This window comes from Babylonia areolata, chromosome 33 (assembly GCF_041734735.1).
Source record: "Babylonia areolata isolate BAREFJ2019XMU chromosome 33, ASM4173473v1, whole genome shotgun sequence".
Lineage (NCBI taxonomy): Eukaryota > Metazoa > Mollusca > Gastropoda > Neogastropoda > Buccinidae > Babylonia > Babylonia areolata.
Genome location: NC_134908.1, coordinates 22,512,182 through 22,524,681, shown reverse-complemented (window position 1 = coordinate 22,524,681; position 12,500 = coordinate 22,512,182). Strand labels below are relative to the sequence as shown.

General features: G+C 46.7%; 1 protein-coding gene across 1 annotated transcript; it reads left to right on the top strand.

Moving 5' to 3' along the window:
• Positions 1-7,913: 7,913 nt before the first annotated feature.
• LOC143277121 (uncharacterized) lies at positions 7,914-8,921 on the top strand. The gene has a single exon (XM_076581858.1). The coding sequence runs from the start codon at positions 7,914-7,916 to the stop codon at positions 8,919-8,921; it is 1,008 nt and encodes a 335-aa protein (XP_076437973.1).
• Positions 8,922-12,500: the final 3,579 nt, after the last annotated feature.

The window sequence follows — 12,500 nt, the reverse complement described above, 5'->3', positions numbered from 1 at the left end:
AGGGTGGAGGAAAGATCCATTTTCTGTGTTACGAGTTCAACCTTCTTTGACGGGCAGTCTATGCATCATTATAAATATCGCAGTAGAATTGCCGCGACATATGTGGGGGCGATTTCACTGGTGAATATACAGTTGTTGTTTTTTTAAAATATTTTTTTAAATAACACACTTGAACAGCTGTTGAATCCTGTAGAACTCACTGATGCTGTTGTGTACACTGCTTTCTTTGACACGTCGGTCGTTTCGATGTCTTTAATAATAGGTGGTGTAAACTCACAGGTACCTAAAGATAAAGATAAAACTACGTTTCGAGTCTTAAGAGCCTTTATCAATCGTCATCTTAAGGTACCATAGATTTTTTTTTACACCACCTATCATTATCTTTAACCTCGTTTCAAAAGGTCCAGAAGACAGTATCACTATCAGTATCAGTATCATTAGCTCAAGGAGACGTCACTGCGTTCGGTCAAATCCATATACGCTGCACCACATCTGCCAAGCAGATGCCTGACCAGCAGCGTAACCCAACGCGCTTAGTCAGGCCTTGGAAGAAGAGAGAGAGAGAGAGAGAGAGAGAGAGAGAGAGGATAATACACAAAAATGCTACTACTGCTAATAATGATATTTATAAGGCGCAAAATCTTGATGAAGTCAACTCTTAAGCGCACCCAAATGATTGGGGTGTTTACTTGCTGTGAACGTGTTCTAAAATACTTGACAGTTTGTATTCCTTGACAGCTTGTGTAAGATCTTAAGAAATGAATGATAATACTCCATGATGATAACCAACCAGTGTATAATCCAGCTGCTTGGCTGTTTCTGTCTATCAGAGTATTTATGATTTTTTTTGTGTGTGTGTTTTTGTTTTGTTTTTTGTTTTTGTTTTGTCTTTGTTTTTTTCTTTATAAATGTCCATTTAGATGCTGTTGTTGTTGTAAAATGTCAGTCTATCAAAATAGAATTTTTAAAAAATGTTAAAAAAAACCCCAACCAAACAAACAAAAAACCAACTCTAAGCACACCCACTGGAGTGGTGGTCTGAATGCTTGTCTTCTCTTGCTTTCAGGAAGTGAGTGGTGAGTATCACACGTTCTCATTCAGTCAGGTCTAGATGTATGGAGATCATCTGTGTAGCAACTGAATGCCCTGTGATTTCTGTACGTTCTAGAACATCGCTGAAAGCAAAAAGCGAGAGAGAGACAGAGACAGAGACACAGAGAGAGGGAGAAAGAAAGAGAGAGAGAGAGAGAGAGAGAGAGAAATGGTTTATTGTACATCGGCCTCAGGCCATTATACAAACACATGGGAAGGGGGGTAGTGGGGGCCGGGGTGGGGTGGGGGGGGCGGGGGGGGGGCTTGGGGGGCAGGGTCTATTGAGGTCGGGGGGTCAGTGACAGTGACAACAGCGACAGTGACAACAGCGACATTGACAGTGACAGTAACAGTGACAACAGTGACAGCGACAGTGACATCGACAGTGACATCGGCAATGACAGTGACAGCGTCAATGACAGTGACAGCGACAATGACAGTGACAGCGACAGTGACATCGACAATGACAGTGACATCGGCAATGACAGTGACAGCGTCAATGACAGTGACAGCGTCAATGACAGTGACAGCGACAGTGACATCGACAATGACAGTGACATCGACAGTGACAGCAGTGACAGTGAAAGTGACAACAGAGATAGTGACAGTGACAGTTACAACAGTGACAGTGACAATGAAAGTGATAATGACAGTGACTACAGTGACAATGACAGTGACAACAGTGACAGTGACAGTTACAACAGTGACAGTGACAATGAAAGTGATAATGACAGTGACTACAGTGACAATGACAGTGACAACAGTGACAGTGACACACTGATAATGGAAGGTACCTCGGACCATCAAGGAGAAGGCCCTTGACGACCAGCCATCTGGTGGCCGTGCAGGTTCGGTTCTTTAGCGACGCACCCTGCCTCTGACACAGACTGCAAACACATCCTGTGGGTTAGAGGGCTGTGCGCGGCTGAAGCTCTTCTCCCTTCGCAGCTGGGCTTCTGGCAGCTTCAGAGGTCTCAGGGCCTCGCTTGGTAGTTGATCTGCAGCTGTCTCTGGCAGATATTTGTATTTCTCTTTTTATCACAACAGATTTCTCTGTGTGAAATTCGGGCTGCTCTCCCCAGGGAGAGCGCGTCGCTACACTACAGCGTCACCCTTTTTTTTTTTTTTTTTTTTTTTTTTTTGCTGCGTGCAGTTTTATTTGTTTTTCCTGTCGATGTGGACCCTTTTGTTGCCGTGGGTTCTTTTACGTGCGCTAAGTGCATGCTGCACACTGGACCTCGGTTTATCGTCTCATCCGAATGACTAGCGTCCAGACCACCACTCAAGGTCTAGTGGAGGGGGAGAAAATATCGGCAGCTGAGCCGTGATTCGAACCAGCGCGCTCAGATTCTCTCGCTTCCTGGGCGGACGCGTTACCTCTAGGCCATCACTCCACATATATGATTGTTTTCACAGGTCAACATTTCCCAGGTCAACATACGTGCAGACCTGAATCCCCGTTCGTGTGTATACCGCAAGGGGAAGATTAAATACGCACGTTGAAGATCCTGTAGTCAGCGTTCGGTAGGTTATGGAAACAAGAACATACACACCCACGCACGCCCCCGAAAACAGAGTATGGTTGCCTACATGGCGGGGTAAAAACGGTCATACACGTAAAAGCGCACCCGTGTCCGTACGAGTGAACGTGGGAGCTGCAGCCCACGAAACGAAGAAGAAGAAGAAGGAGATATTTTCACAACCCTGTGTTCCTTTGTATTCCTTCAGTGAGGGTGAGGAGTGCAGTGGTTGATGTGGGGGTGAACGTAGCTGGCGAGGCAGACTACTTTCACTGCACAACCTGCACTCCCAGTATTAACACTGCTCTGAGCACTGTACTGGGCTGGCCTGACCCAACTCCAGGGACCCGGAAGTTCTACGGCTGTGTGGAGGACCTGCAGAGTACAGCTGTCTTCATCGTGGAGACTGGGGTGTCCATCTGACGAACGAGAAGAAGGAGGAGGAGAAGAAGAAGGAGGATGAGGATGAGGTGAAGAAGAAGAAGAAGAAAGAGGAGGAGGAGTAGAAGAAGAAGAAGGAGGAGGAGGAGGAGAAGAAGAAGGAAGAGGAGGAGGAGAAGAAGAAGAAGAAGGAGGAGGAGGAGGAGAAGAAGAAGAAGGAGGAGGAGGAGTTGGAGGAGGAGGAGAAGAAGAAGGAGGAAGAGGAGGAGGAGAAGAAGAAGAAAAAGGAGGAGGAGGAGGAGAAGAAGAAGAAGGAGGAGGAGGAGTTGGAGGAGGAGGAGGAGAAGAAGAAGAAGGAAGAGGAGAAGGAAGAGGTGAAGAAGAAGAAGGAGGAGGAGGAGGAGGAGAAGAAGAAGAAGGAGGAGGAGGAGTTGGAGGAGGAGGAGAAGAAGAAGAAGGAAGAGGAGAAGGAAGAGGTGAAGAAGAAGAAGGAGGAGGAGGAGGAGGAGAAGAAGAACAAGAAGAAGAAGAGAAAGAGGAGGAGTTGGAGGAGGAAGAGGAGGAGGAGGAGAAGAAGAAGGAGAAGGAGGAGGAGAAGAAGAAGGAGGAGGAGGAGAAGGAGAAGAAGGAGGAGGAGAAGAAGAAGGAGGAGGAGGAGAAGAAGAAGGAGGAGGAGTAGGAGGGGGAGGAGAAGAAGGAGGAAAAGGAGTAGAAGAAGAAGAAGGAGGAGGAGGAGGAGAAGAAGGAGGAAGAGGAGGAGGAGGAGAAGAAGAAGAAGAAGAAGAAGAAGAAGAAGAAGGAGGAGGAGGAGGAGGAGGAGGAGGAGGAGGAGAAACACTACTCTCTTTGGATTTCGTACCTCATTCAGGATTCATTCCACACACAGGTAATGATTTTTCCGGTCCTGGGCTGCGGCCCCATATTTACTCTTGATTATCTACAAGTGCACTGTTACCTGTATGACCGTATTCCTTCCACCATTCAGGCAGCCGTACTCTGTTTTCAGGGGTGTGCATGATGGGTATGTCAGTAATACCGCAACGCTTCGAAAATGGACAGTGTTAAAAAAAAAATAATAACGTGCATATTTGATCTTCCACATGTGACATACACACACAATGAGGCTCTGTACGCTGAAACGGGGTCTCAAACCCCAACCACTGCTGAACGCTGAACAGGAAATCCAATTCCTGATTCTGCCCACGGATATCTCCAAGGGGAACTGACCAGCTGAGCCTCCTTCTCGTCCATTGCAACTGTATCTGTTTCCGTTTCCGTTTCCTCAAGGAGACGTCACTGCGTTCGGACGAATTCAGATACACATTTGCAAGGCAGATGTCTGAACAGCAGCACAACCAAACACGCTTAGTCAGACCTTCAGTGCACACACAAAACGATGCATGCACATGCACCGACACACACGCAACACACACACAGTTGTTACACTCTGAATCATAATTTAATAGTATCTTATCCACATGTTTTTTTCTTTTTACATAATAATTGATGTGTGCATAGTGATAAGTGAAGTGGGTTTTTTGTTGTTTTTTTCTCTTTGATTTTTGCTGACGGGCATTTTGTTTTAAGTGAGCCTAAAGAAAATTTTCTGGTTTTGGTTGAAGCAGATAATAAAGTATTTTGAATTGAATTGAATTGAATTGAACAATGTGTTTGCGTACCTATCAATGTGGATTTCTTCCACATAATTTTGCTACATGACAGCACTTTTTTTTTTTTTTTTTTTTTGCCGTGGGTTCTTTTCCAGTGCTCCAAGTGCGTGCTGCACACGGAGGGCTTCGGTCTGTCGTGTCATCATCCGAATGACTAGCCGCTCAGTTCCAGTCAAACTTGGGAGAAAGGAATGGCGAGAGAGCGGGGAATCGAATATAGACCCTCACGATCACTGTAGGCGAGAGAGCGGGGAATTGAACATAGACCCTCACGATCACTGTAGGCGAGAGAGTGGGGAATTGAACGTAGACCCTCACGATCACTGTAGGCGAGAGAGTGGGGAATTGAACGTAGACCCTCACGATCACTGTAGGCGAGAGAGTGGGGAATTGAACGTAGACCCTCACGATCACTGTAGGCGAGAGAGTGGGGAATTGAACATAGACCCTCACGATCACTGTAGGCGAGAGAGCGGGGAATTGAACGTAGACCCTCACGATCACTGTAGGCGAGAGAGCGGGGAATTGAACATAGACCCTCACGAACACTGTAGGCGAGAGAGCGGGGAATCGAATATAGACCCTCACGAACACTGTAGGCGAGAGAGCGGGGAATTGAACATAGACCCTCACGATCACTGTAGGCGAGAGAGCGGGGAATGGAACATAGACCCTCACGATCACTGTAGGCGAGAGAGTGGGGAATTGAACACAGACCCTCACGATCACTGTAGGCGAGAGAGTGGGGAATTGAACGTAGACCCTCACGATCACTGTAGGCGAGAGAGTGGGGAATTGAACGTAGACCCTCACGATCACTGTAGGCGAGAGAGTGGGGAATTGAACACAGACCCTCACGATCACTGTAGGCGAGAGAGTGGGGAATTGAACGTAGACCCTCACGATCACTGTAGACGAGAGAGTGGGGAATTGAACACAGACCCTCACGATCACTGTAGGCGAGAGAGTGGGGAATTGAACGTAGACCCTCACGATCACTGTAGGCGAGAGAGTGGGGAATTGAACACAGACCCTCACGATCACTGTAGGCGAGAGAGTGGGGAATTGAACGTAGACCCTCACGATCACTGTAGGCGAGAGAGCGGGGAATTGAACATAGACCCTCACGATCACTGTAGGCGAGAGAGCGGGGAATTGAACGTAGACCCTCACGATCACTGTAGGCGAGAGAGCGGGGAATTGAACGTAGACCCTCACGATCACTGTAGGCGAGAGAGCGGGGAATTGAACGTAGACCCTCACGATCACTGTAGGCGAGAGAGCGGGGAATTAAACGTAGACCCTCACGATCACTGTAGGCGAGAGAGTGGGGAATTGAACACAGACCCTCACGATCACTGTAGGCGAGAGAGCGGGGAATCGAGCACAGACCCTCACGATCACTGTATCAACAAATGAGCGTCTTGACCACTCTGTCACCTTCCTGCTAATGCCACCTGATTCAAACTGTAACACAACATCATCACTCAATTCAGGGAATTTCCGAATCACCCCTCTTTAACCGATATTATTTTTCAGTCGCTGCCGCTCACTCAGTCTGGCTCCACGGCTCAGCCAATATCATCGTCACTAGGGGGCTTAGTGGGTGGTGTCCTGAGCACGTTAAATCAAGAACAGGCACCACCGAACACCACCGAAGTGACTCAGATCAGCAGCAGTGCAGGGTCTCCTCTGCTGTGTGGCCTCCTGGCGACATAACATCAATGGTTCCCTGTGAACTGTCGGTGCTGGGACTGTGACAGACGAACCCCGGTGTGGCTGTGTATTATGGGGGGGAGGAGGGGGAGTGGGAGGTGACGGGGGAGGGGGTGGGGTCGGGTGTGGGGGTGGGCTGGGAATGAGCGGGGGGGGGGGGGGGGGGGGGGGGGGGGGGGGCGGGAGAGTGATGCCACTGAAACGGTTCAGATGATGGGACAGAAAAAAAAAAAAAAAAAAAAGGAGTCGCGTGTTGTGATGAGATGTGGTGAAAGTCTCGGTGCTCTGTGGAACTGGTCAGACTCTCGCCATGCGCACTGCCATCGAGAATTTCAATCGTCTCAGGCAGGATGGTACTTTGCTGTGCCTGTGTCCAGGTCGGACCCATGGCATCAACGATCAGACTCTCAGTCACCACTATCGTGTGAAGGGTCATTGTAAGGTGCTCCACACACAAGAACTGTTCACCAGATTCCTCCAGCTCTCTCTCTCTGCCCCCTCCCCCTCTTTCTCCCCCAACTCTCTCTCCATTCTCTGTCTCCCCTCACTCTCTCTCTTCCCCCTCTCTCTCCCCCACTCTCTCTCTCCCCCCACTCTCTCTCTCTCCGGGTGGAGTTGGGGAGGAGGGTGGGGGGTAAGGTGTGTGTGTGTGTGTGTGTGTGTGTGTGTGTGTGTGTCCTTCCTCAACGTCCACAGCATCATTTGAATACATTCTGATTGAATGACACTTTAACTTTATTTTGCATCCTCTATCTCTCTCTCTCTCTGTCTCTCTCTGTGTGTGTGAGATTTGTTTTTTCTTGGTCCATTTTCAATTTACATGGTTCAAAACAGTATACAGCTGCTGACGCTCCATTTGTTTAAAAAAAAAAATCTTCCTTGTCCAGCAGTTCCGAGCACAGCTTCAGCTAAAACATACCATGTTCAGTCAGAGTTGTCTGACTTTGGAATACACTTCAGTGTCAAACAACTCAAGGCTGCTAGTAAAAAAGTAAGCACAGAAGTGCTGCAAGATTATACCAGTAAACTTGTACACTCAACGTCCTTGCTTTAACAGGAAGTGTCTGGGTTTGTTCCAATGTACCTTTTACTTACCTGTGTGCTAGCTGAATCGGTAGCGTAAGCAGCACTGACTTGAAGTTGTGTACCTTGTGAATGGAGAGAGTTACCACTCTTTACTGTTTGTGAATAATTCGTGAACGGCTTGTACAAAAGATTTTCTCTCTTTGTGCCACATTCCTGAACACAGTCTGCCATCAAAATGAATACAAATCTGGACAATTGACTTTGTAACAAACTTCTGTTACAAACAACGGATAGTTTCCACATTAAAGTGAGCACAGAAGTGCTGCAATTTTGTGTGAATAAAGTTGTGCGTTTGTACTTACTTCTTTTTACAATGTTGAACACCTCTTCTGACCTGGTCAATGTAGCAGACGATGCTACAACCATTAGCAATTTATCCGAACACTTACAAACTGTTGCTCAAAACAGATCAGTTCGAGATGATTGCGTCAACGTTATATTCAGCCAGATGGAGTTCATACCTTGGGACAACCCCGATAACATCATCAGCGCAGAAGCGGAAAAGATCGTTTATCAGATCCAAGACAATTTACTGGCGTTGTTGGTGCTGATTGGTGTTCCGGCCAACGTCATCAACATGGCGGTGTTCTACAGACAAGGCCTGGGAGATCGTGTGAACCTGTGTCTCTTCACTTTGTCCCTAGCGGACGGGCTGTTCTTAACCATGGCGATAACCCTTCACGGGGAGCAGCTGCCTTCACAGTTCAGCACGGGAGAAAAGTTTGGTCCTTTCACCATGTTTCTGTTTAACCACAATGTCGTTGTCTTCATGGGCTTCAGTTTCCTGTCCTCCATCCTGTCCGCCATTATCGCCACTGAGAGATGCCTCTGTGTTTACAACCCGCTCAAGTTTCAAAGTTTGATACGCACAAGAACGATGGCGGGAATTATTCTTTCAGTCTTCATCATCGTGTTCAGTCTGTTTTACGTTATGGTTTACCGATATCGTGTAGGATGCGTTCATGACATGGAAACGGGAGTGGTGTTGACAACATTCGTCAAGGGACAGTTTTACCAAGCCCACGAAGATTTCATCAAAACTTTGGACAGTGTCACGTTTGGCGCTGGTCTGCCTGGAACAGTGTTGGTGGTGGTGATGACGACAACGATACTGACAGTGGTGAAATTACGTCAGATTGTGACGTGGAGATCTGGAACGTCATCATCCATATCTCCCAGTGAAGTGGCTCTGACTAAAATGCTTGTGGGAAACTCCATGTTGTTTATTGTCTGTTTTACACCAGACGCTCTCAATCACTTCATGAAGATCTTCATACCTGAGATGAACTCAGGAAGGCGGTATCACAACTTCTTCTTAGCGGCTCTGTGGGTTGGGGACATCTTCAACTTCTTCAACGCCACATTCAACTTCTTCGTGTATTACTCCATGGGCTCTCGCTACAGGGAGACCTTCTGGACACTGTTTGGCAGGAAACCAAAGCCACTAAAAGCTTGAAAAACGTTTTACAATGATCAGAGATAAATACGAAATATATAACAAATTCTGTTATGGGTTATAACAAAGGTTCTTTTTATGTGTATTACCCTTTGAGATCACGCGACAGTTCGACCTGGGCACTGTTAGCAAGAAACCAAAGCTGCATAAAGCATGGACAACGTTTTACAATGCTCAATGATAAAAACGAAATGTGCAACAATGTCTGTTTGCCTAATGTCCCCATAAATGTTATAGGTTATGACAAAGGATAATTTTTGTGTCTATTGCTCTGTGAGCTCTCGCTACATGGAGACGGTTCTGGATGCCGTTAGCCAGAAAATCAAAGCATGAAAACACTTTTTACAATGGTGATATGTATAGCAATTCATGTCTACTGAACACCCACACTGAATGTTAAGGGTCATGACAAAGCTTCGTTCTAATGTTTTACGCCATGGACTTTTTGCTACAGCCGCAAGAAAGCATGAGAAACGTTTTACAATGGTCAGTGATAAACACGATATGCACTACAAATGTGTGTCTGCTTACGGGAAAAGGAAGGGAGAGGGAATGGGCTGGAAGGAAATCTTATCCCTTCATGGACAGCAATGGGGGAGAGGGGGGTATTTGAGCTTTTATATATATATATATACGTGGAGTGATGGCCTGGAGGTAACGCGTCCGCCTAGGAAGCGAGAGAATCTGAGCGCGCTGGTTCGAATCACGGCTCAGCCGCCGATATTTTCTCCCCCTCCACTTGACCTTGAGTGGTGGTCTGGACGCTAGTCATTCGGATGAGACGATAAACCGAGGTCCCGTGTGCAGCAGAATGCACTTAGCGCACGTAAAAGAACGGCAACAAAAGGGTTGTTCCTGGCAAAATTCTGTAGAAAAATCCACTGTGATAGAAAAAACAAATAAAACTGCACGCAGGAAAAAAAAAGAAAAAAAAAGGGTGACGCAGTAGTGTAGCGACGCGCTCTCCCTGGGGAGAGCAGCCCGAATTTCACACAGAGAAATCTGTTGTGATAAAAAGAAATACAAATACAAACACAAATACAAATATATATATATATATATAGAGAGAGAGAGAGAGAGAGAGAGAGAGTCATTCGTGTCTGACTATGACCATCAGGACAGCAGAGGAGGCAACTCGGCCAACAGCAAAGTAACAGCTATCTGGGCCAGAAGTTGATTATAGTGGAGTGTCTTGCCCCAAGTCACACCCCCACTCTCTCGGCCAAAAGGGTGTAGGACATTCGGCGTTGGGATGGTTCCCAAAGGCCAACTAGCCCCCAAGGCTGCAGCACTAAGAGCCAGTGCAAGTATTGCCTCCCAGTTTGAGAGTCATAGTCCTTCACAAAAGATTAAGCTGTAAATGACTGCAGATTCAAGGGGGTATGTTGTTTGAGGGACGTGGTGGCGATCTCCACTCTGGGAGGGACGCTCACTCAGTCTGGCTCCACGGCTAAGCCATTATTGTCGTTAGTAGGGGGCTTAGTAGGTGGTGTCCTAAGTACGTTAAATCAGAACAGGCACCACTGAACACCACCGAAGAGACTCAGCAGCAGTGCAGGGTCTCCTCTGGTGTGTGGCCTCCTGGCGACCTAACATCGATGGTTCCCCGCGGACTGCCGACGCTGGAACTGTGACGGACGAACCCGGGTGTGGCCGTGTATGGGGGAATCTAAATGAGCGGCGTGGGAGTAATGCCACTGAAACGGTGCAGATGATGGGGCAGCAAAAAAGAAGAAAAAAAACAGAAGAAGCTGTAAACGACTTCCTGTTGCAATGGAGAAACCATTGATGATACAGCTCTCACTTTGCTGTTGGCCCAACTGTAAACTAGCTGTTACTTTGCTGTTGGTCCAACTGTAAACTAGCTGTTACTTTGCTGTTGGCCCAACTGTAAACTAGCTGTTACTTTGCTGTTGGCCCAACTGTAAACTAGCTGTTACTTTGCTGTTGGCCCAACTGTAAACTAGCTGTTACTTTGCTGTTGGTCCAACTGTAAACTAGCTGTTACTTTGCTGTTGGCCCAACTGTAAACTTGTGTCGATCTGTGATGTAAGCTGAGCGTTGGGCAAGCCCATGAAAATTGAAAATTCCACACTGGTCAGGTTGGAACTACAACCTTCCATGAATCAACGTGTGATGTTATCCACTGATCCAGACCTGTATTGATTTTGTTGTTATCGTGGTTTTTTGTATCATTAAGGCATTGCAAAAAAATGTGTGAATGCAAACGAATGTAGAAGAAACCTATAACAAGACCATGTGTTGACAGTTGAGCGTATTTGTATTTGTATTTCTTTTTATCACAACAGATTTCTCTGTGTGAAATTCGGGCTGCTCTCCCCAGGGAGAGCGCGTCGCTACACTACAGCGCCGCCCATTTTTTCGTATTTTTTCCTGCGTGCAGTTTGATTTGTTTTTCCTATCGAAGTGGATTTTTCTACAGAATCTTGCCAGGAACAATCCTTTTGTTGCCGTGGGTTCTTTTACGTGCGCTAAGTGCATGCTGCACACGGGACCTCGGTATATCGTCTCATCCGAATGACCACCACTCAAGGTCTAGTGGAGGGGGAGAAAATATCGGCGGCTGAGCCGTGATTCGAACCAGCGCGCTCGGATTCTATCGCTTCCTAGGCGGACGCGTTACCTCTAGGTCATCACTCCACATATGAAATATTTGAATGAATATTTTCCCACGAGTAGTTTTGTGACAAATTGGAGAGGTTTGTTTCATACGTGGAGCAATTATAATCTGAAGAATGATTTTTTTTTTTTTTAGCCTCTTCTTCTTCTTCTCGTTCGTCAGAGAATTTTGAGCTAAACTGGATGAATAGTTTCTCAGAAATTAAAGTAGTCGGTATTGCCATTGACAAGTTACCTCTTGAAACACACCCTCATTATTCCTCGGTCTCTGAAGCCCTTCAAGTTCATTAGATACAAGTTGAAAAGAGATTAAAAAAAAAAGAAAAAGTAAAACAACGGTACTTATCTACAGTGATTGTGGACTGGTAGCTTTTTTTCTTTCTTTTTTTTTCTTTTCCGTTTCGAATGCAGCTTTCATCACGACGCGAAGTCACTGGAAGAGAAATGCATCAATAGTCTCCATCTCTAGTTCCTTCGCTTGAGTTAATTAATGTGCAGACTTAGAATTAGTGTTCCAGAACTCAAGGTCGATGAACGCATGTTCATCTATGCCGTGTGTGTGTGTGTGTGTGTGTGTGTGTGTGTGTGTGTGTGTGTGTGTGTAAATGGGTGCGTGCGTGCGTGTGTGTGTGTGTGTGTGTGCGTGTAAATGTGTGTGTGTGTGTGTGTGTGTGTGTGTGCTTGTGTGTGTGTGTGTGTGTGTGTGTGTACATGCACTGCACAGAACAGGCCAGGTAAGGGACGAATCAGGGGGATTTGTTTTCCAGTTGCTCACAAGTCCCTGTGTTGGTCCCATTCCTGTTCTGCGATGTGTGTGTGTGTGTGTGTGTGTGTGTGTGTGTGTGTGTGTGTGTGTACATGCACTGCACAGAACAGGCCAGGTAAGGGACGAATCAGGGGGATTTGTTTTCCAGTTGCTCACAAATCCCTGTGTTGGTC

What these genes read in the sequence shown, in the direction of transcription:
- LOC143277121 (XM_076581858.1), top strand. Translation starts at nt 7,914, where the DNA reads ATGGAGTTCATACCTTGGGACAACCCCGATAACATCATCAGCGCAGAA.